The sequence below is a fragment of the Arvicanthis niloticus genome, chromosome 12 (genome assembly GCF_011762505.2).
Source record: "Arvicanthis niloticus isolate mArvNil1 chromosome 12, mArvNil1.pat.X, whole genome shotgun sequence".
NCBI classification, from domain to species: Eukaryota; Metazoa; Chordata; class Mammalia; order Rodentia; family Muridae; genus Arvicanthis; species Arvicanthis niloticus.
The window spans coordinates 29,944,164-29,964,523 of NC_047669.1; the positions used below are offsets into that span (position 1 = coordinate 29,944,164).

General features: G+C 41.3%; 1 protein-coding gene across 3 annotated transcripts in view; it reads left to right on the plus strand.

The window, feature by feature from the left end:
- Positions 1–3,046: 3,046 nt before the first annotated feature.
- Drd3 (dopamine receptor D3) overlaps positions 3,047–20,360 on the plus strand; it is a 51,573-nt gene continuing 34,259 nt past the window's right edge. For all 3 annotated transcript variants that reach the window (XM_034515579.2, XM_034515580.2, XM_034515582.2), the window contains exon 1: positions 3,047–3,316. In XM_034515579.2, the coding sequence (XP_034371470.1) occupies positions 3,047–3,316 (270 nt within the window). The remainder of the gene's footprint in view (positions 3,317–20,360) is intronic.

A 20,360-nucleotide genomic window follows, 5' to 3' on the forward strand; every position in this document is an offset into this window, starting at 1 on the left:
TTGGGGGGTACTTAGATATTCATACTATGGCAGAAGGCCAGAATGGCCATAAAGACTGAGGTCAGAATCTCTTGTACTTAGGTTTCAGGACCACATTGTAAGCCACAGACTTCAGGTCTTTTTCTAGCATATGGCCCTGATGCACCGATACCTTCTGAACTCTGGCCTTTTCTTCAGGAACGAGATCTTTGGTGCCCCACAAACATAGGGCTGGTTCCTACAAACTGAGATCGTGGGTACAGCTGATAAACTCAGGTATCTTTGCCACTCTGAATCCAAATCCCCTTAATTTTTTTTTTTTTTAAATCAGAGTCCCACTATGTAACTCTGGCTGTCCTGAAACTCACTATGTAGACCAGGCTGACTTGTAACTCACAGAGATCTACCTGATTCTGCCTACTGACATTAAAGGCATGTGCCACCACTCTTGGCTCAACCCTGCATGATTTAAGGGCTTATTTTCCCCATCAGGATGGTAACAAGACAGTTGCTGTGTCTTCCAAATGTTAAAGGCAAAATTGAAAGACTTAGAAGACCCCAATAAGCATAGGACTCAAGATATGTTTGTTACGCTTGTCTTTGGGTCTGATCTACCTGTTTAAAAAACAAGAGCATCAAACTGGATTAGAAAAGATTTTAAACTAGTCATCACTGGCCCATAAGCTTTGGTGGGCACTAGGAGACTTTATAGAGATTAAACATTTACAACTGATAACTAATCTTTTAAGATTTGGGACCTTAAAAAAATTCTACAAGTACACTTCCCATAAATACAAAAGCCACTGTACTAAACTCAAATATTCAGTATTTTCTTCTCTAATCTAGTCTCCCAAAGCTGTCATTCCCTATATAAAGCATGAGAGAGGATGGCATGTTGAAGAAAGTTACAGGAGACTAACAATTATTAGTATGGGGTGCACAAGTATATCTGTAGAGGTTGGAGGAAGAAAAACAGGAGAGCAAGGGCTGGAGAGAGATGCACGGTGGGTCAGAGCACCTGCAGCATAAACATGAGGACCTGAGTTTGGATCCCAGCACACACATAAAAAGCTGCATGTGGCCATTTGTACTGTGAGGGGCAGAGGCTAGAGAAGCTCTAGGTTTCTGGCTGCATGCCTAGGTCCAGGTTCAGGGAGAGACCCTGTCTCAAAGAAATAAGGTAACGAGAGGTAGAGCCAGAAATTCAACATCCCCTCTGCCTTCCACATGCACACATGGATGCATGCGTGCATACATACTACACTATGCTCACCTGCACACATACACGCACACATACACACACACACACTCATACACACACTCATGAGAGACACATACAATGTTTCTATTAAATTTTTGAAAAGAAAGAAAAGAAACAGGCTATAAACAAACAAACAAAGAGCCAACATTGTACTTGCATCGTCCTTTGAGGTCCAAGGCATGGCTTCTAAAGTCTAACACACAAAACAGTGTGTGTTATGAGCCAATCATGGGTGGCTCATGCCTGTAAGTTCAGCACTTGGGAGTCTGAGGCCGTAGGATCACCTTGAGTTTGAAGGCAGCCTAGGCTGTGGCATGGAACTGTGGTTTGCATACTGAGGTATAACCCTTCCCTGTATATCATTTCCACACTGCCTGGGGTGCAAAACCGTAGGAACTGGGCTCTATGGGCCCTCCTCCGTCTTATAGAGAAGAAAACTGCAGCTCAGAGGTAGATCACACTCCAGTGGTCCCACAACTAGGAAATGGCCAGGTGAAGCAGCTTCCATCCCATGCAGAGTGCAAGCATGTTTCTCAGTCACCCACACAAGCTCTCAAACCTCACATTCTTCCATGTCTAGGCAATAATATATATATATATGTGTGTGTGTGTGTGTGTATGTATATATATATATATATATATATATATATATATATATATATATATACATATATATATTACTAAGATTGCCAACTGAAAGATAGCATGCTAGTAGCTTTTAGTAGGCAGTTAAAAACAAAAGATGGTTTAAAAATGGGTAGGACCACTGTTCTCAACTTCCTAATGCTGTGACCCTTTAACACAGTTCCCCGTGTTGTGGTGAAACCCTTAACCATAAAATTATTTTTGCTGCTTCCCCATAGCTGTAAATTTTCTACTGTTATAAATTGTAACACGCAGAATACGATATCTGATATGCAATCCCTGTTGGGGTCTCGACCACAGGTTGAGAACTGCTGGTTTAAAGGAATACATGGAAAACTACAATATTACCAAAAATATAAGACTTAAGAATACGAGCCAATTGTGGTTACACTCATTAGACTCCAGCTGCTGGCCTTCCTGCCACTCCCCCTAAACCCTGGCCCTCTCTGGAGGCACACACACACACACACACACACACACTCCTGCTCCTCCCTCTTGGACCACACACAGGTGCCTGTGTTATTCCTCCACCTCTGCTAGCCTTGACTTTGCTGCTAACATAGCCAGGAAGCCTTCCTTGTTGTCTAACTGTGCTTGCCCACAGTCACACTATCCTCGACCACTCCCCAACTCCCATTGCTGATTTACTTTTCTCCAAAATGCATATTATCACTGAACAGGCCTTCTCTTGATTATTAAATCTCCTCCCCGCACCCCATAGAGGCTTCATAAGGGAAGAATTATCTATTTTGTTCCTAACTGTATTTTCAGTTCTTATAGCACTGCCTGCTAGTTTTTATTCTTTTTAAAAGATTATTTATTTATTTATTTATTTATTTATTTATTTAATGTATGTGAGTACACTGTTGCTCTTTTCTGACACAGTAGAAGAGGACATGGGATCCCATTACTGGTTGTGAGCCACCATGTGGTTGCTGGGAATTGAACTCAGGACCTCTGGAAGAGCAGTCAATGCTCCTAACCACTGAGCCAGACATCTCTCCAGCCCACCCCCGCCCCACACTGGAAATCTTCCATCAATATTCGTAGACATGAAACATTTTATACTGTATCTACATATCATATCCAGTCTGTTTTAACCCACATTGTTGTCTGTCTTTTCCTAGAAACATTTTGGAGTCACATCCCTCTGTCTGGGCTATGGCACCTCTGAGCCAGATAAGCAACCACATCAACTCCACCTGTGGGGCAGAAAACTCCACTAGTGTCAACCGGGCCCGTCCGCATGCCTACTATGCTCTGTCCTACTGTACACTCATCCTTGCCATCATCTTTGGCAATGGCCTGGTATGTGCAGCTGTGCTGAGGGAGCGTGCCCTACAGACCACCACCAACTACCTAGTGGTGAGCCTGGCTGTGGCGGACCTGCTAGTGGCTACTTTAGTAATGCCGTGGGTGGTGTACCTGGAGGTAAGTGCGCTCATGGTACATGCTTCTCCTGCATGGGTAAAGACTCAGAATACCCCTTGTACTTAGTGCTCAGAGGACTGAGGAAGGAAGGAGAAATGTGAGCATCCTCCTCCTGGTGAGAGAGCTGACACTTGAGGGAAGCTCATGAGAATCAGAGACCTGCCTGTCGGTCCAGTATCCAGGTGACTGGACTTGAATGATGGGACCCTCCCTAAAAATACTTTTGCTTTATGCCAGTCATGTGATAATGATGAAGGTCATGTGATAATGATGAAGGATGAGCATCTTCACTCAGGTTCAATCTATCTGGGATGAGAGGTACAGGACAAGAGGGAGAAAATATTTTCTAATGAATGAGAGGAAAGTTAGACTGGTCAGTATATAGATCAGATCCCCCTGCCTCCTCTTCATGTTTCAACTACTCTTCCTCTTGACTTTTTCCTCCTGGTTACGGGCTCTCCATAGGTTCTGCTACCAAAGGATCAGGCTAAACCTTCAAATTTAAATTTACCATGCTTCCATTAACAGTATAAAGCCCTCACCACTCCAAGAATGCACCAGGCTCTGGAGAATTAATATTGGGAGGAAGATTTCTTAAATTTGAAAGTATTTTCATTTAAAGGTGCAAAATAAGAGTCAGAAGGTGATCAAGACAAAACATCCATTTGCTAACAAGAAAATCAGGGTGCCTACATCTGTTCAAGAAACACACTTCCTTACCAGGAAAACATGCAATTATTAAAGAGATGTTTTAAACGCCTTAATGTGCTATTAATATTTCTCCTCTGCACCGAGTGTCACTCTAAAAAGATATCCAATGAAGGATCAAAATGATGCTATGATTAAGAGAAATTAAGATTCATCAAATTAATATTTCAGTTAATATTAATAGTGAAGGTGACAGTTAATTAAGTATGACATATCACGGGAGAGTAAAAGCCTTGAACACAGACTGCCTAAGCTAGTACCCGTATTAAAGAGTGACTGGGTACTAAAATTAGACTTACAAGTGCAAGGGGGGCACATGAGAAAATAAATGAATAGGTATAGAGAGAACAGGAAAGGAAGAAGAATAAGCAGGCTGACTGAGGTAGCTCTAAAGGGGGAGATATGTATTTCTTCTTCCCAGGTAGGGTAATCCTGATGGCGAGGGATCTTACAATTATCTTGACTTTTCTGTCAACCCAATTATGCTAAGTCATCCGTGGTGTCAAGGCAATGCCTTCTTCTTCTCCTGAAATCATGCTACCAACTGTCAAAGGGATGAACTGTTTATTATTTGATAGTCAATGGTAATGACAAAGGAGTTTAAACCATGTAATATTTGGGTTTAAAAAAAAAAAAGAGATTCTTCACATACCCCAACCCACTGATTCCTGGTCAAAGCTGCACCCTGCTAATCACTTCAGTTCAGGGACTCTTTGGACCTCCCACAGGATGAATGCCAGAAAGAAATAGAGGCAAAGAGGATTTCAGTCCAATAAGCATTTCCATTTATCTATGACAAAATTAGGCCTTTGATGCCTACAGTAAAGTGATGTTGACAAGGAGAGGCTCTGTTGATCTGCCTGTTTGTGATTGCTTCTGGAAGTCTGGTTGGACCACAGTGGAGATTTTCCATCCATACTGACTTAGAATATGAACACTGTGACTTTTCTGCACTAGAACAGTATGGCAATCCCCTTCTGACCACAGATGTCAATATCAATGGTGTCCCCAATCTACTGCCGAACACAAGATAGCAACCAGCTTTGTAGAAAACCATCCAAAACCCGGCTAAAGGTCTCAACAGACTCTCTGGAGCGGTGTCGCAGGGTTGTCTCCAATGAAAATGATGTGATGGAGCTGTTAGCCATCCACTATCCCCAAACAACAATGAAACACAGCAGCCTGTTGTGAAGAACAGTTTTCAGAAAGCCAGTGCATGGTTGATGAAACCCATATTCAATTAAATGCATGGAGGAACAGAGATATACCCCACTGGGAAATGGGTTGGCTCTGGAAGCCACGTTTTGTTCTTATCATTTTGACTCAAGCTTTAGTGACTAGAGGCCAGTCAATATAATTCAGTATCTGAGTCTTTCTCTATCAAGGGTCTATCTTGTTAGAGCAGAGGGTAAGATTTAAAGCAGCCATTATTCAACTAAGATATGATTGTGTCCCAGAGAAAAGCCAACCACCATGCTTACTAATGAGCCCTGAAGATGATGCAGTTTGAGTGGCTGGTCTAGTAATCATTGTTCATACCTAAGAGGAAACAATGTGGTATGGACCAAAGAGGCTGCTGTCCAAAGGTGTGAGAGCCCTCAGAAGACAGAACACACATGAGAAGGAAACTATCTGGAAGCCAGAAGACTCACAAAGTCCATAGTCTGACTTGGAGAGAGGGGAGAGGGGAGAGAAATCTGAAACAGCTCAAGTTGACTCATTTCCCCAAGGAACTTCAGTCTGACTGCCAAGAATTAGGTCATGAGCTGGACAAGACCAAAAAAAGAAAAAGTTAAAATTTAAGTTGTGTTAAAAAGGAAAACACAGAGGCTGAAGAATTGCTGTCAAATAGGCAGTAAATTGTCATCCAACACCACCACCTTCATTGGAATTCACTGGAATGGATGACATTCGAATCCAGGGTCACTTTATGATAGTGACTCCAAACAGGATGTCTGAAGACATAAAATTACGTGGATAAAACAGCAATAACAACATTTTTCATGCTGGGCTGAAGTTGGGTGAATTGTCATCACCTAAGGGGGGTGCCTTGGTAACTAAAAGCATGGTCTGTAAGTCCAACCGCTCAGACATTTTTTGTTGTAAGTCTAAGAAAATTCAACTCCACTCAGCTTAAATTGTAAGCACAATGAACTGGCTCCCACTTGTAACAGTCCTATGGCAGTGCAGGCTGAAGGCATATTTTGATAAGGGTTCCAACTCCATTTCTCCACCATTCTTTCTGCTCAGCCTCTTTCATAGAGACCTCAAGTAAAGTGATAGGCTGTAAGCTTCATATATGCACACCCAACCATCTACACAAGAAAGAAACTGTGGAGGTGTCAAGAGGCACTCAGTTGGACTGACTTACAACACAGGACTTTCTTGGAACTCATCACCCAGTCAGAACTGGCATTAGCATAGTTTAAAACTGTGTCCCTTCCAAGAAACCTATCAGTAGCTCAGGGTTCTCATGGATCCCTGGTAGAATGCAAGGACAGCCAAGAAGGCAGAGTCAACATGAGGTACAGTCAGTGGTCATAAATGTCACCTTCCTCACTAAGATGCAGGAGCCTGCCCTCGGGAGGTGTGTATCAGGAAACTCACGGGGGCTGTCTACAAAACCACCTCAGTATTCTCTCTTTGTCATAGGACAGAAAGTATATGGGTGGCCTTACAAGTTGTATTTCTGAAGGCCCCAGCTTAGCTCTTTAATTCAGTTCTCATCGTTTACTGGGAGACTCTTTTCTAGATAGCGCTGTGGCGTTCTATCTCAGATTAGCTCTTCAGTTTCTAATTTCCGGCTTTACAGGGCTGCAGGCTGGAGCTCTCTCTTCAAGCACACACACATCCTCCTTGGTTCCACTTGGTTAAGCACTTTCTGCGATGTTCAATGCAGTTATATAAGGCTGGAGAAGGGAAGAAAGAATGCAGAAGAATATTTGAAATACAAACAGTTCCTACTACCAACAGTCTGACTTACAATTTTTTTTCATTGTTATGATGTTGTGAAAGTAATACACATTCAATAGAAACCACATCTCCATTTTTTGAATTCTGGTCTTCTCCCAGGCTAGCTGTACAGAGCACAATATCTCAAGTGTGCCGAGAATCGTCAGGAATCACAGCTCACATTCATTCTCATGACCCCAAGAGGAAATCAACACTGCCCTGCCCATGTGCTGCTGAGCTATGCTTTGGGCAGGCTGGATGTGTTAAGTGTGTTTTCCATGTATGACACTTTCTGTTAGGTTTATTAAGAATTAATCCCTTCATTGCTAGAAGAGTACCTGTCAGACGATTTGGGTCTCAGTTTGGACAGGAGAAAATATTCAAAAATAAGAACCATAGAGAAGTAGAGAAAGTGACCCACCCCTTTGAGGGATTATAGACAGTTAATGATTGCTGGGGGTAAGACATTTCCTTCAGTGGCACGGCCATTGGTAAAGTGTCCATGTTTCTATAGATAACCCCTCACCTACAATCCTATAAGCAATTCTAATAAAGCCCATTATTATACATATGCTATGTTACACACACACACACACACACACACACACACGACATGAAACATCAAAGTAGAACAGGGTTGATTCAGACAGAGACGCACCACAGAAGAAATAGCCTAAGTTGAGGGTGATGGCAGAAAGGAATGTGTAAGACAGGGAAAGTCTTTGGACCCTGAAATGATATCAATTATTAAAAACATGGTTTTTAAAAAAGAGTTGCACCTCAGTTCAAAAACAGATAATAGTGGTTTAATATCTCCTACTGGGAAACAAAGAAAGAGGGGATTCTCATGAACTCTGGATTTGCTAAAAGTGAGAGGCCATTAAAAGCTGGAAGAGCTCAGATGGGCATCCTCTAATGTGATAGACACACAGGAAACCCGGCCACAGTCTAGTGACAAGCGGGTCTGGGAGCGCACATCCTAAAGTTACTCACCCATGATGCCTTGCCCTCAACTCTGAGTGAGCTTCAAGTCCAAGCTAAACCCTTATTGCCAACACAGCTTCATGTCAATGAAGTTCACTGTTGAGTTGAATTCAGCTCTGCCAAACAGGACTTTTCAGGAGGTCTCCAGTCTGTGGTCTATCTGTCGTCTGTAGTCACTGTAGTCAACCACTGTCCCCAGTCAACCCCACAAACCCCAAGGAACAAGTACAACCGCTTGCCATCTTTCCAAGCAACAATTGTAGCATCGGCAGCTGCTAAATTTCCCATATCAATAGGGAAAAGTATATTCAAAGATGTGAAGAGTATAGCCCTAATTTTCCCCCCACAACAAATCCGCTTTTAAAAAGATGAGAAGAAGTAGCCCAGAGGTTTACAGCACTGTTGCTCTTCCAAAGACCTGCATTTGATTCCCAGCATCTACACTGGGAGGCTCACAACCATTACCTGTAATTCCGGTTCCAGGAGATCTGATGCCCTCTTCTGACCTGCATGAACTGGCTCATACTAAGGCAGACACCCATTTATATTTTTTTTTTTTTTTTTTTTTTTTAAGATTATAAACAAGACAAGTAAAAAGAAGTAAAGAGGATAATTAGAGAAGTGATTTTGGTTTTGTTTTTTGGCTACTTCCCCCCAAACAACTAAAATCCTATCCCTCTAGAGCAAGTGTTCTCAACCTGAGGCCCATAAACCACTGCGTTGTTTCCCTGTATTGCAAAAGAAATTTTAAAACAAGGATTGGTCTAGGAAAATGGATTTATTTTCAGTCTGTCCAAACTATTGGCAGAAAGAATCTGATTTCTTTCCACCATGTCTGTGACAGCCTAATAATTTACACAAATCCATGAGAGAGAGGGAGACGGGGTAGTGGGGGGAGAGACACATTCATGCAGATCTAGCAGAGAGACAGGTTAATTGGTCCTTTCCTGACAGCACGGGCACTGAGTCCCAGGGAGCCTGCCTTGTCGCTAGTCTCAGCAGGCTGCCTCCATTCTCAGTGTAAGGATCTGTTATATTTTTATGCTGCTATGTTATTACACCCCTCTGCCCCATTCCTCCCCTATTCCTCTGTCCATTCCTCCTTCTTCAAGGAGTTGAGATGTTATGTCATCTATTATTGGACTGTACAGATATCAAAAGAAAAATCCTGAAATAGCCCTGTGCTTGAAGGAATTATAATGACTGTGAGGTCTTGCTACTGTCAGGTCACCTCCATAGCCTTTATCACCTCTTGGCTTCTTCAGTTCCTTTGGAAAAGCTGGTATCCATGGTTCTAGTCTTCGCTGGCCTCCTCTTTGCCTGGGCTGTCACTGCCTCTGGTCATATACCATTTTTATCCTGACCATTTCTTCCTGGCTCTGCACAATTTTGGAAAACATCATTTCATCCCTCACCAGGATGAGATTTATTTCCTGACTGGCCAGATCTAAATCTATATCCGAGAAGATGTATCATGTAGGATCTAGTGTCCGAGGCCCTTTTATTGGCCAAATTGAAGTCACTGAGAGCTCAAGAAAGAAGGGCTATCAGAGCAAGATTACTTAGAGTATATTCTTAAAATTTGAAAATACTGAGTCTTGCCAGGCAGTGGTGGCGCAAGCTGTTAATCCCAGCACTTGGGAGGCAGAGGCAGGCAGATTTCTGAGTTCGAGGCCAGCCTGGTCTACAGAGTGAGTTCCAGGACAGCCAGGGCTACACAGAGAAACCATGTCTCAAAAAACCAAAAAACCAAAAACAACAACAAACAAACAAACAAAAAAGAAAATACTGAGTCTTGAGTAGAAAGAATCCTGTTGGTTGTACACTTAGCAGAGTTGTCTGCAAGTCCATTTAAGCCTCTCCTTTGACAGAATGTGGAGTGGAAACCATTTCCTCATTCTTTTCTCTGAAGGTCAGCTTTAAGTTTGGCCTCCTGTGGTACCTGTCCAACGCATTAGCTTTGTAGTATAAAGAAATGAGGTTTTTGCCATGTATACTGATACAGCTTAGGAAACAAAAGCTAGCAAATCTCTGAGTTCCAGGCCAGCCGGTGAGATTAAGACCAGCCAAGGCTACAGAGAGAAACCCTGTCTTGAAAAATCAACAACAACAACAATAATAATAAAAGTGAGATTTTTGAGTCCCATTTTGTAGGGAAATATTAACAGGCCTCAATTTCAAAGAGAATTACAAAACAAAAGAGAACAGGGCCTAATGGTTTAAAGAATATCCTATTTTAATATGTATGTATGTATGTATGTATGCATGTATGTATGTATGCATGCATGTATGTATGTACAGTGTATGTTCTCCTTAAATGGCCAGCATTTAAAACTTTAGTCTCTAAGAGTGATGCAGCTTGGAATACAACATGCTTGGGCACAACTTGTTACATGTGCTCAAAATGGTGGTCATAATGGCATCAGTGAATATCAATCAGGCTTTGGGAGGCAGCCATTAAGCTTTGCAGATTCTTGTATACCGAATCAGACAGAATTACAAGGATTGTTGTAGAAGCAGCGATCCCTTATTAAGAAAGAGGACTCCTTTCCAGGAAGGAGGCAGACCAGAGCTAGGAGGGTTCGAAGCTCATTGGTAACACTTTATGAAAGACTATTGGGAGTTTTACCGGTGATTTGCATTTCTTGAACCTTTGTATAGCAGAAGCCTTTTCTCAAAGGCTCTATCTGTTGCTCCTTGGCTTTGGGGTTGGTTTCCTGTCTTCCTCTTGGCCAGCTGATTTCTTTCATGTGTTAATTCATAGTCCTTGTGTAAAGCCTTTCTGACCACACTCTCCACCTATTCCACCTCAACCACGTAACTAGCTCGGGACGTACATAGGACTCACAAATGGTACCATTCTTAACAATCTCAGCTCTGATAACATCAGCTTAATAAATCACTTTTAAGCTTTACATTCTAGGAAAATTGGATCCTGGAGGATCACAGACGTAAAAGGAAATGCATACCATATTTATGCAGAATTTTTTGCTTTTGACGCAAATTAGAATATTTAATTTTTCAGGCATCTTACAAGTTTTGAAAACAGCATCAGTGTCTACAAACAGACTTACTACCTCGTGTGCAAGTGCATCTCACAAACTTGGCAGCCCTGTTTTGCCAGGTCTGTGAAATGAGTCATTAAAAAGATCTTAACCCAAAGTGAAACTTAAATGGGCATTGATTCTGTTAAAAATCTGACACAATGAACAAGAAACACAAGGCATCAAATCTGCATTTTTCAACATTCTTTTTGTAAAATTTACTAAACACAGGATATTTTAGGGACATCCAGTTGTTTCAGATATAAAGGACTAGAATTTTTTGTAAAGAACCATTCTGATATTGCTAACCTACTAACACATGGTTTCTCATCACATTCTTGAAGATTCTCTAACAACTGTGAAAATTTTTGTGTAATTCATCTAGATGGCTTTGTATTAATATAATTCCTAGCTTTTTATTAGATGATGATATTTCTGAAATCGGAAACCATGTGTGAGCCATCTGTATCCTTTAAATCGATGGCTTTACTTTTTAAGATCTTTGGCTTAGAATGAGGAAAAGAAAAACCAAATAAAATTGGACCTTTATTCATGGTCCTGTGTTCTGAGCCATGGCCTAGTCAAGACTCTACCACCGTGCTGGGGCCCAGTATGAGATGTTTTGAGTTTAAGAAGTCTGATAATGTCTCAAACACTTAATTGTGAAGTATTTTAGAATGTTGGTTCTTGTCTAAAGCTTACTATGTAAATGCTGGTTATCCAGCTAATATGTGTATACATCCTTATCTACATTCCAGACACAACACAGACACCATTTGTAGCACAAGCAACTGCATACTCTCCACAGACACAATGTAATTGGGTTGTAAACAGTCTAAGATGTTTTAGGTCCCAAATCTTTTTGCCGAATGCTCTTTATAGACAGGGAGATTTTTATCATACATAAAATTATGTGTGTTTGTATGCAAACATATCTAAAAAACATAAATAGGATAAAATTTCTAATAGTATTTCTATCATGTTACAGCTTTTAGATACTCATTAGCATAGTATTACTTTAGAGATAACAACGATTATAGCTATAGACCCAGAATTACATGTGATCATAAGAACACTTTTGTTATATATAACATAAAACTTGAATCTTATCATACAATGAACATAAAGACTATAAATCTAATATTACTTTTTTGAAACAATACTGACGTTATCTTAACAGTGCTGTAGTATACATATCTATCAAATTAGGTGTTAAAATATTTAATATCATAACATTATAACAAAATACATTTTATTATATATTAGCATGAACTGGTATTGGATATCAGCTTATCGTTGCAACAACGAAGCCACACAACTTCAACATTGACTAAATATATGTATATTTTATATGCAGAAAGGCCCAGAAACCATGCAAAAGTGTTTCCATACATAGGGCTAGTCCTTTGACTTTCCTACCTTATATCTTAAATTAATGTTTTAAAAATGTCTAACAAAATTCAGTTTAGAGATTTGTCTGAGAATTTAACAAAATCCTTATGGGGCCGGAAAGCTGAGCAAACTACAGGAGCAGGTCTGGAGCAAGAGTGAGGTGGAGATGTGTCTAAACCCAAAACTTTCCTCCTGAGACCTGCAGGTGTAGGCTGCTTACTCCCTGCTCTGGGCCTGAGTATTCCAGGTACACGTAGCCTTATGACTCCCACCTCTGACAACCTTGAGGTAGTCGCATAGCCTGCTGTCCAGATTACAGGTTACACTCCTTCTCTCTCCCTATAAGGACTTGGAATTCCTCTTCATGCAAATGAAACACTCAGCACTACAGCCCCAACCAATAATGTAACTCACCCCCAAAACCTATATTCCATCTCCAAGGTTTATATAGGCCTTGTACATCCCCAATAAAGAGAACTACTTCACTGAAAACTGTCTCTGGAGAACCCATTGTCTGGCTAAGCTTCATTCTTTCTAGGCCAGCCCAGTATCCAACGATGCCTGGATACCCCAAGGGGAAAAGCAGACCCAGGTGGACAAATCATATCTTAACAGTTTAATCACTTGCTAGTAACTCTGTGCTTGGTATGAGGTGAGCGCATAGGATTTTGCCTGTCACATTCAGAGTAATAAGAAAGCTTGTCCAGGAACTGAGTGTCACTGTTCCTAGAGAGAGGCATCTTTGCAATCCCATCATGCAAAGCAAATTTAACAGAAAGAACTTCGAGAAGTATATACATCCAGATTTTACATATAGTTCATTCTTAACAAAATCTTATTATATTTAACAAATTTACATATTAAAGTATTCTTAGGAAAAGAAACCCAATAATGAAATAAGAGGATTTTTTAAATGTACTTCATTTAATGTTCTTAGGCGTGATCCCCTCTATCAAGACTTTATCATGAAGCAATTCTTTTTTTTTTTTTTTTTTTTGGTTTTTTTGTGTGTTTGTTTGTTTTTTGTTTTTATTTTTTTGTTACATAGTTTCCTCTGTGTAGCCCAGGCTGTCCTGGAACTCACTCTGTAGGCCAGGCTGGCCTCAAACTCAAAAGTCCGCCTGCCTCTGCCTCCCAAGTGCTGGGATTAAAGGCATGCGCCACCACTGCCGGGCCATGAAGCAATTCTATTTAGATATTTTACATGTTGATTTCCAAATGTATTTAAAACCATGCATTTTTATTAACATACAAAACCTTTTTATGTTGTCTTGCCTTCTGTTTTTCTTGACTACTCAGGGGAAAACCACAAATGTAAAATTTAATTTTTTTTTTAGATTCTCCTTTGGAAGAAAATTCTTATCAAAAGGTCTGTAGTCAATAAAAAATCCTGAAACTTAACAAAACCTTCATCTTATGATTTAATAAATGCAATTTTTTATAAACACAAACTGCACTTTAAATATTTTTACTGTCCCTCTGAAGAACTTACTTTAGAAGACCAGATGTCTTTTTTTCCCTTTTATTGAAAATAGATTTTTCCCCCTCACATAATATATCCTGATTATGGTTTCCCCTCCCTCTACTCCTCCCAGTCCCTCCCACCTTTCTTACCTTCCAGATCCACACCCTCTCTGTCTCTCATTAGAAAATAAACAGGGATAATGATAAAATATAAAACAAAAGCTAATATATCACAATAGAACAAAACAAATGGAAGGAAAAGAGTCCAAGAAAAGGCACAAGAAGCAGATACAGATGGAGAGACCTACACATTCACATGTTCAGGGATCCCATAAAACACTAAACCAGAAGCTATAATATATACTCCAAGGACTGTAGGGGGAAAGAGGGTATCTATCCTCCATGACACACTTACACAATTAGGCAATTAGGGATGCCGGGACCTTTAAAATGTATTTTCAAAGGTAAACTGTTTTGTTATATGTAGAATGCAGTTGGAGATGTGTCCAATCTTCCATTTGTCTCTGGAACATCCCATTCTCCTACCCCACTTCTCCCCCATCATTGGTCCCCAAAACCTTTTTGAAGAGCTAAAGGATGATATCTATTTCCTCTAACTTCCATGCAAAGGAGGGCTCCAATTCTTACCAAAGAGGGACCATAAACCCCTCTTCCTATTATATCTACTGGTTGGAGAGGAGGCTTTGGTGTTTCTGAATAAGGAGTTGGCTTGAATCCCTGTATCATGAGTTAAGTTTGAAACTGTCATATCCTAGAAGACACACATTTTACTTGATTTTTAAAAATGTGAGACTCTGGGTTAGAAACAAACAAAGAAAGAAAGAGTAATGAGACCCAGTTTCAAAACAAACAAACAAACAGGGATGGCTAAAGAAAAGAGGACGTGGCTCTGTAGTACAGTGCTTGCCTAGAGTTTCTGAGGACTTGTGTCCCCAACATCACCAAAAATAAACGAATAAGCCACGGTATGCACCTGTAACCCCAGCCATAGGGAAGGCGACACAGGAGAGTCAGTCTGAGCTTCAGAGTGAAATCCTGATGTTTATGGAGGCCTGTTTGGGGGGACAAACATTTCTGAAGATAAATATTATGCCCCCAGACCAATCCTTCCTAACTTTCCACGCTGTAAGAATCACTTAAGGGGCTCATTATTTGGAGTGGGGCCTGCGAGTCATTTGTTTAACAAGAGCCTCAGGTGATTCGGGGTCTGCTGCTTACAATCAGTAAGCTTGGGAAATGCCGCCTTAGGCTGTCTGCTGGAAATCAATAGCCACCTCCGTACCTGAAGACACTACTGTCTCGCTTCCTCCCACCACAGGGGATTAGCTTTGTTCATTAGCAAGTGAGAGTAACACCTCCTGGCTGCCTATAATTCTGAAGTGAGTTATTCATCAGAATTTAGGTGGAAAAAAAAAGTCTCTAAAGAGCCTTAAATCAATCAGATTTTTTAAAAATCTGCTTTAATTTCTAAAATTACTTTGCCTTTTACGATCTCTCAGTCTTTGTATTTATCTCTCTGTCAGCACGTATCACAGCGCACCGTAGTCCTTTTCTAAGGATCTCTGGTATAAGTCCTCCATTCCTCCACACCCATTCACACATCACTCTCCTAACTCACACGGGCACTATCATCAGAGATTCTGGGAACAGAACCAGGTTTAATTCATTTCAACACGCCCACTCTCTTAGTTTGGGTTTCATTGCTGTGAAGAGACACCACGAGCAAGGCAACTCTTATAAAGAACAACATTTCTTTGGAGCTGGCTTACAGTTTGAGAGCTTTAGTCCTTTATCATCATGGTGGGAGGCATGGTGGACCCCAGGCAGGCAGACATAGTGCTGGAGGAAGCTGAGAGGTCTCCATCTCGATCCAGAGGCAGCAGAAAGAGACTGCCTTCTGCAGGCAGCCAGGAGGCTGGTTCCACACTGGGCAGAGGTTTAGCATTAGGAGATCTCAAAGCCCACCCCTACAGTGACACACTTCCTCCAACAAGGCCACAGCTCTTAATAGGGCCACTCCCCATGGGCCAAGCATTGAAATCTATGAATTTCAATGAACACATGAATCTATGGGGGGGAGGAGGGGACAAACATATTCAAACCATCACACCTACTCATGCCTTGTATCAAGCATGTGATATTAGACGTCAATGAAACACTAACTTTCTGGGTAAATGGAGGGACAAATGCCAGACCTCCTCCCTCTAATACTGGTAGGGTGGAATGTAACTGTGCACTTCTGGGAAGTGCTGTGCCAATGTGGGAGGCTTTGAGAACAGGAGTAGTCACAGTTGGCAGGAAGAGAGTGAAAGTTTAACTCTTTCTTGTTAGTTGTATGCTCTTAAGCAAAAAGAACCCCTCCAGGGGTTCATAAAATTGGGCATCATAGCCTTCTTGGTGGCTTGTTCTGAAATGAGGTGAGCCGGTTACTTACATTGCATTTAGCACTTCTGATCTTCATCCTTTTCTGTTATTTTACATGATGTGGGAGACTGGAGTATAGACATTCACATATGATTGATATAGGTAAGATAGATAGATAGATAGATAGATAGATAGATAGATAGATAGATAGATAGATGATAGATAGATGATAGATAGATAGATAGATAGATAGATAGATAGATAGATAGATAGATAGATAGTGTGTGTGTTACCACTTACAGAGTCATTTTGGTTGGTTGGTTTTGTTTTTTTGTTTTTTTTGGTTTTTTTGAGTCAGGGTTCCTCTGTGTGGTCCAAGATGCCATGGAACTCAGTCAGTAGGTCAAGCTAGTCTCAGACTTCAGAGATCTGCCTTCCTCTGCCTCCTGAATGCAGAGACTAAAGGTGTGAGCCTCCATCTCCTGGCTTACAGACTCAGTTTTAAAAGAGCGGAAGCTCCCAGGAAAGTTAAGTGATAACATCTTAGTGGGAACCACTTCAATCAGCTAATCAGGTTGTTTTCTTGGCACTTGGCTAAGATCCAGGAGAGAATTGAATTTCTGGTGGCAGATCCTGGAAGAGGAGACAAAGAGACAGAAGGAAGTCTTGTTCTAGGTGACAGCTGGAGAGGTCATTCAACAAGAGGGCACAGTGTCCTTTCACACAGGCCAACACACAACAGCCGCAGTGTCTTTCCCATTGCTGTCTGGTGATCCTGGGATGGAGGCAGTCAGAAAGGTACTTTTCCCCAGACGTAAGTCTCACCTGATTTTCCTCTTCCCTGGCATCCACCCACTCCATCCCTTTCCACAAGCTGCTTCTCCCTGTGTGGTGTTCTGTAACAGCATTCAATGTCCCGCCTACCTCTGCCAAACATGTAAGCTTTGACAACGAGCTTGATCTCTCTAAGATTGCTTCCTGTATCAGAAAGTCATTAATAGCCCAGTCAATGCAAAAATAACAACTCAGCTTGAAAAAAAATAATAAAAATCCTTTATTCTGTGGCAAAAGTGAGTGACCTTGTTCTCAGAACTTGGATTCAATTTGTGCTATGTAAAGAGTGGCATGAACTTTTGAAGCAAGAGAAGAAAGCCAAAACCGCTACGTTAGAAAAAAGCTTTGGTTGGGACCCTAGCTACAAGGGGGGGGGGGGGGGTGAGCCGGGAGGAGGAGCCGGGAGGAGGAGAGCCGGGGAGGAGCCAGGGAGGAGCCGGGAGGAGGAGCCAAAAACCGTGTTAAGTTACAGCAGCTTCAGCAGGGTTGGTGGATGCTGAAGGTCAGCTAAATTTAACAATACATTCCAAGAGCTTTATCTAATAGTCTTGAGAACTTTAAGGCATAAGCAAAGGTTAAAAGTAAAAGGGAGGTTATATGTGTCCAGAAAGAGATGGCTCAGCAGGTAAAAGCACTTGCTGCTCTTCCAAAGGACCCAGGTTCAGTTCCCAGCACCCATATGATGGCTCACAACCACCTGTAACTACAGTTCCAGAGGATCCAATGCCCTCTTCTGGGCCTCCATGGGCATTATACATGTAGTGCACATACATAAAAACAGGCAAACACTCAGACACATAAAATAAATATTTTTTAATGAAGTAAATGAGTAATTTTCTTCTACAGACACTAAGCCTAGATAACCCTCCACCTGTGACATTTCATCCCTCATGACCACAATCTTCTACTCCGGCAAGGTCAAAACAGAGTAGAGGCCAAAGAGCTTGTGGAATCTTTAAGATAAACAAGGCTTCCTCAGATACCTTAGGCTTTATGGTCTTTTCTCAGAGGATTATAGTCAGCACTAAGAAGCCATGTCTGCAAAGTGCTTTTCAGGACACCAGGCATTTAGCAAGTATTCAATAAATGGCTTTTAGTATGTCAGAGACCACTCAGTCTTGACAGAGGTATTTGTATGCCTGACCCCTGCTCCAGGAGCCCCAGAACAGCAGTGAACGAGTAAATGTCTCTGCTATTATCGAGTTGGTTAAGTAACAGTCATTTAATCTCCCATCAAATTAGACACGCCTCAAAAAGCTGCGCTAGTACATATAGTAAAATAAACAACAACACCTAAACAAAAACAAAACAACAACACCAAAACCAAAAGAACAAATCCAGTTTTCAAAGTCTGAAGTTTCAAAGTTGTAGACATTCATGGAATGGGTCATGGGAGTAGATGCTACAAGTAGGGGAAATTTTTAAATAAATGTTAGTTTTTATTAACCATACCAGGCACTCATACTGATCTGTAGTTAGTGTATTGTACAGGCTTGATGAGATGGCTCATCAGATAACAGTGTTTGCCGCATCAGCCTGGCAACCTGAGTTCAATGCCTAGAACCATCATTAAAAGGAAAGAAAAGAACTGACTCCACAAAGTTTTCTTTTGACTTCTATACCCATGCCATGGCATGTATGCTTATATACGTCATGTATATAATAACATGCACACACATGCATAATAATAATAACAATAATAATAGTAATAATGCCTTTTTTCCCCAGTTATCACACATGTCTTCAAGTTACACCCTGTGGTACATTTTGTAAAATGTCATAACAAACAAACTATACCCTCCTTATGTGGACTGTTACAGCTTTACTACAAGTGCTTATATGATGAATACATGAATGAGTGAATGAATGAATGAATGAATGAACAACCAGAAAGTAATAGATTGACTACAGTTCTACCTATTCTTTCTCCTTTAAATTTCCCACAACACACACACACATACACACACACACTAACTCAGTTATATGAAAACAAAAGGAAAAAGTCTGTTTTCTACTACTGCGGTTGTGTGGGAGACATATATTGAATGGAATTAGGAACACAAACTTCAGTTTTGGGGAGAGGCTTTCATACCATGCCACTGCCTCGTGAAACCAAAGGAGTTCTTTACTCTCCTGTCTCTCTGGAGTTACTGTGTGATGATTCTGTAGACCAGAAACCATCAACTCCCTTTCTAAGCAGACTTTCGCACTCAGCACTCCTATAAACATATGTCAGGCCTTTATTTATATGGACACACATGATCTAACTAAAGGAAACTAACACCAGAACCAAAGGAACAGATATGACGACGTCACTTGTTTTAACTTTTCATGGTTGCTTTTAAACAAAGTATCTTTGGTCGGTGCTGCTCAAAATAGCCTGAAGATGACCAAATATAAACATCAAGTGGGAGGCTGAAAGGGAAATAAACTCCAGGAGAAGTTTGTTTGAGAAGAGGGGTGTACTCTTTCGGGTCTTACTTTGTTATTATGACACAGAGAAAGTCAGAACAGTCACAGATGAGGACCAGACAGAGGGCAGCAGCTCCTGTACTCACATTGGCCAACATCAGCTGGGCCCATTTGCTCCCCTGCCCTTTCTTAGATGGCCATCAAGATAGATGCTCAGAAGAGACATCAAAAACACATCTACAAGGGCTGGAGAGATGAGATGGCTCAGAGGCTAAGAGCACTGTGAACTCTTCCAGAGGTCCTGAGTTCAATTCCTAGGAACCGCATGGTGGCTCACAACCATCTATGATGAAATCTGTGCCCTCTTCGGGTGTAAAGGCACACATGCATGTGGAATACTGTATACTAAACCTTTACAGCCAGTGACATAAGATGAGAGCCACCATCCCCCAGACTGGCAGCCTACAAGCCTCCAAGCCTATAAGTGGCAGTGTATGGACATTCAAAACATAGCACTGTACCTGATACATCTTGCTTATTTGGCTGGGTTGTGTAAATGTGCAAAATTAAACAGGAATATCCTTCCATCTAAATTGATTCGCCTAAATCCCTGATGCTTTTTGTGTTACTCACGAGAAGCTGTGGAGGTTGGTCCCATGTGTACAAACAAGCAGGTGACGGCTAGCCTCACCTAGCTGAGAACTATGCCTGCTTTCCTTTAAATCTCTGAGACGAGCCTTCTCCTACCTAAGTTGGGACACAGGGTTGGGGATCAAAGGCAGTCACACCAATTAGTCTTGCTGTTCCCGTAGATGTTGTTTTATGATGCCTCCAAGTTTTCCAACCTGAAGTCACAGAGATGTTTGTTT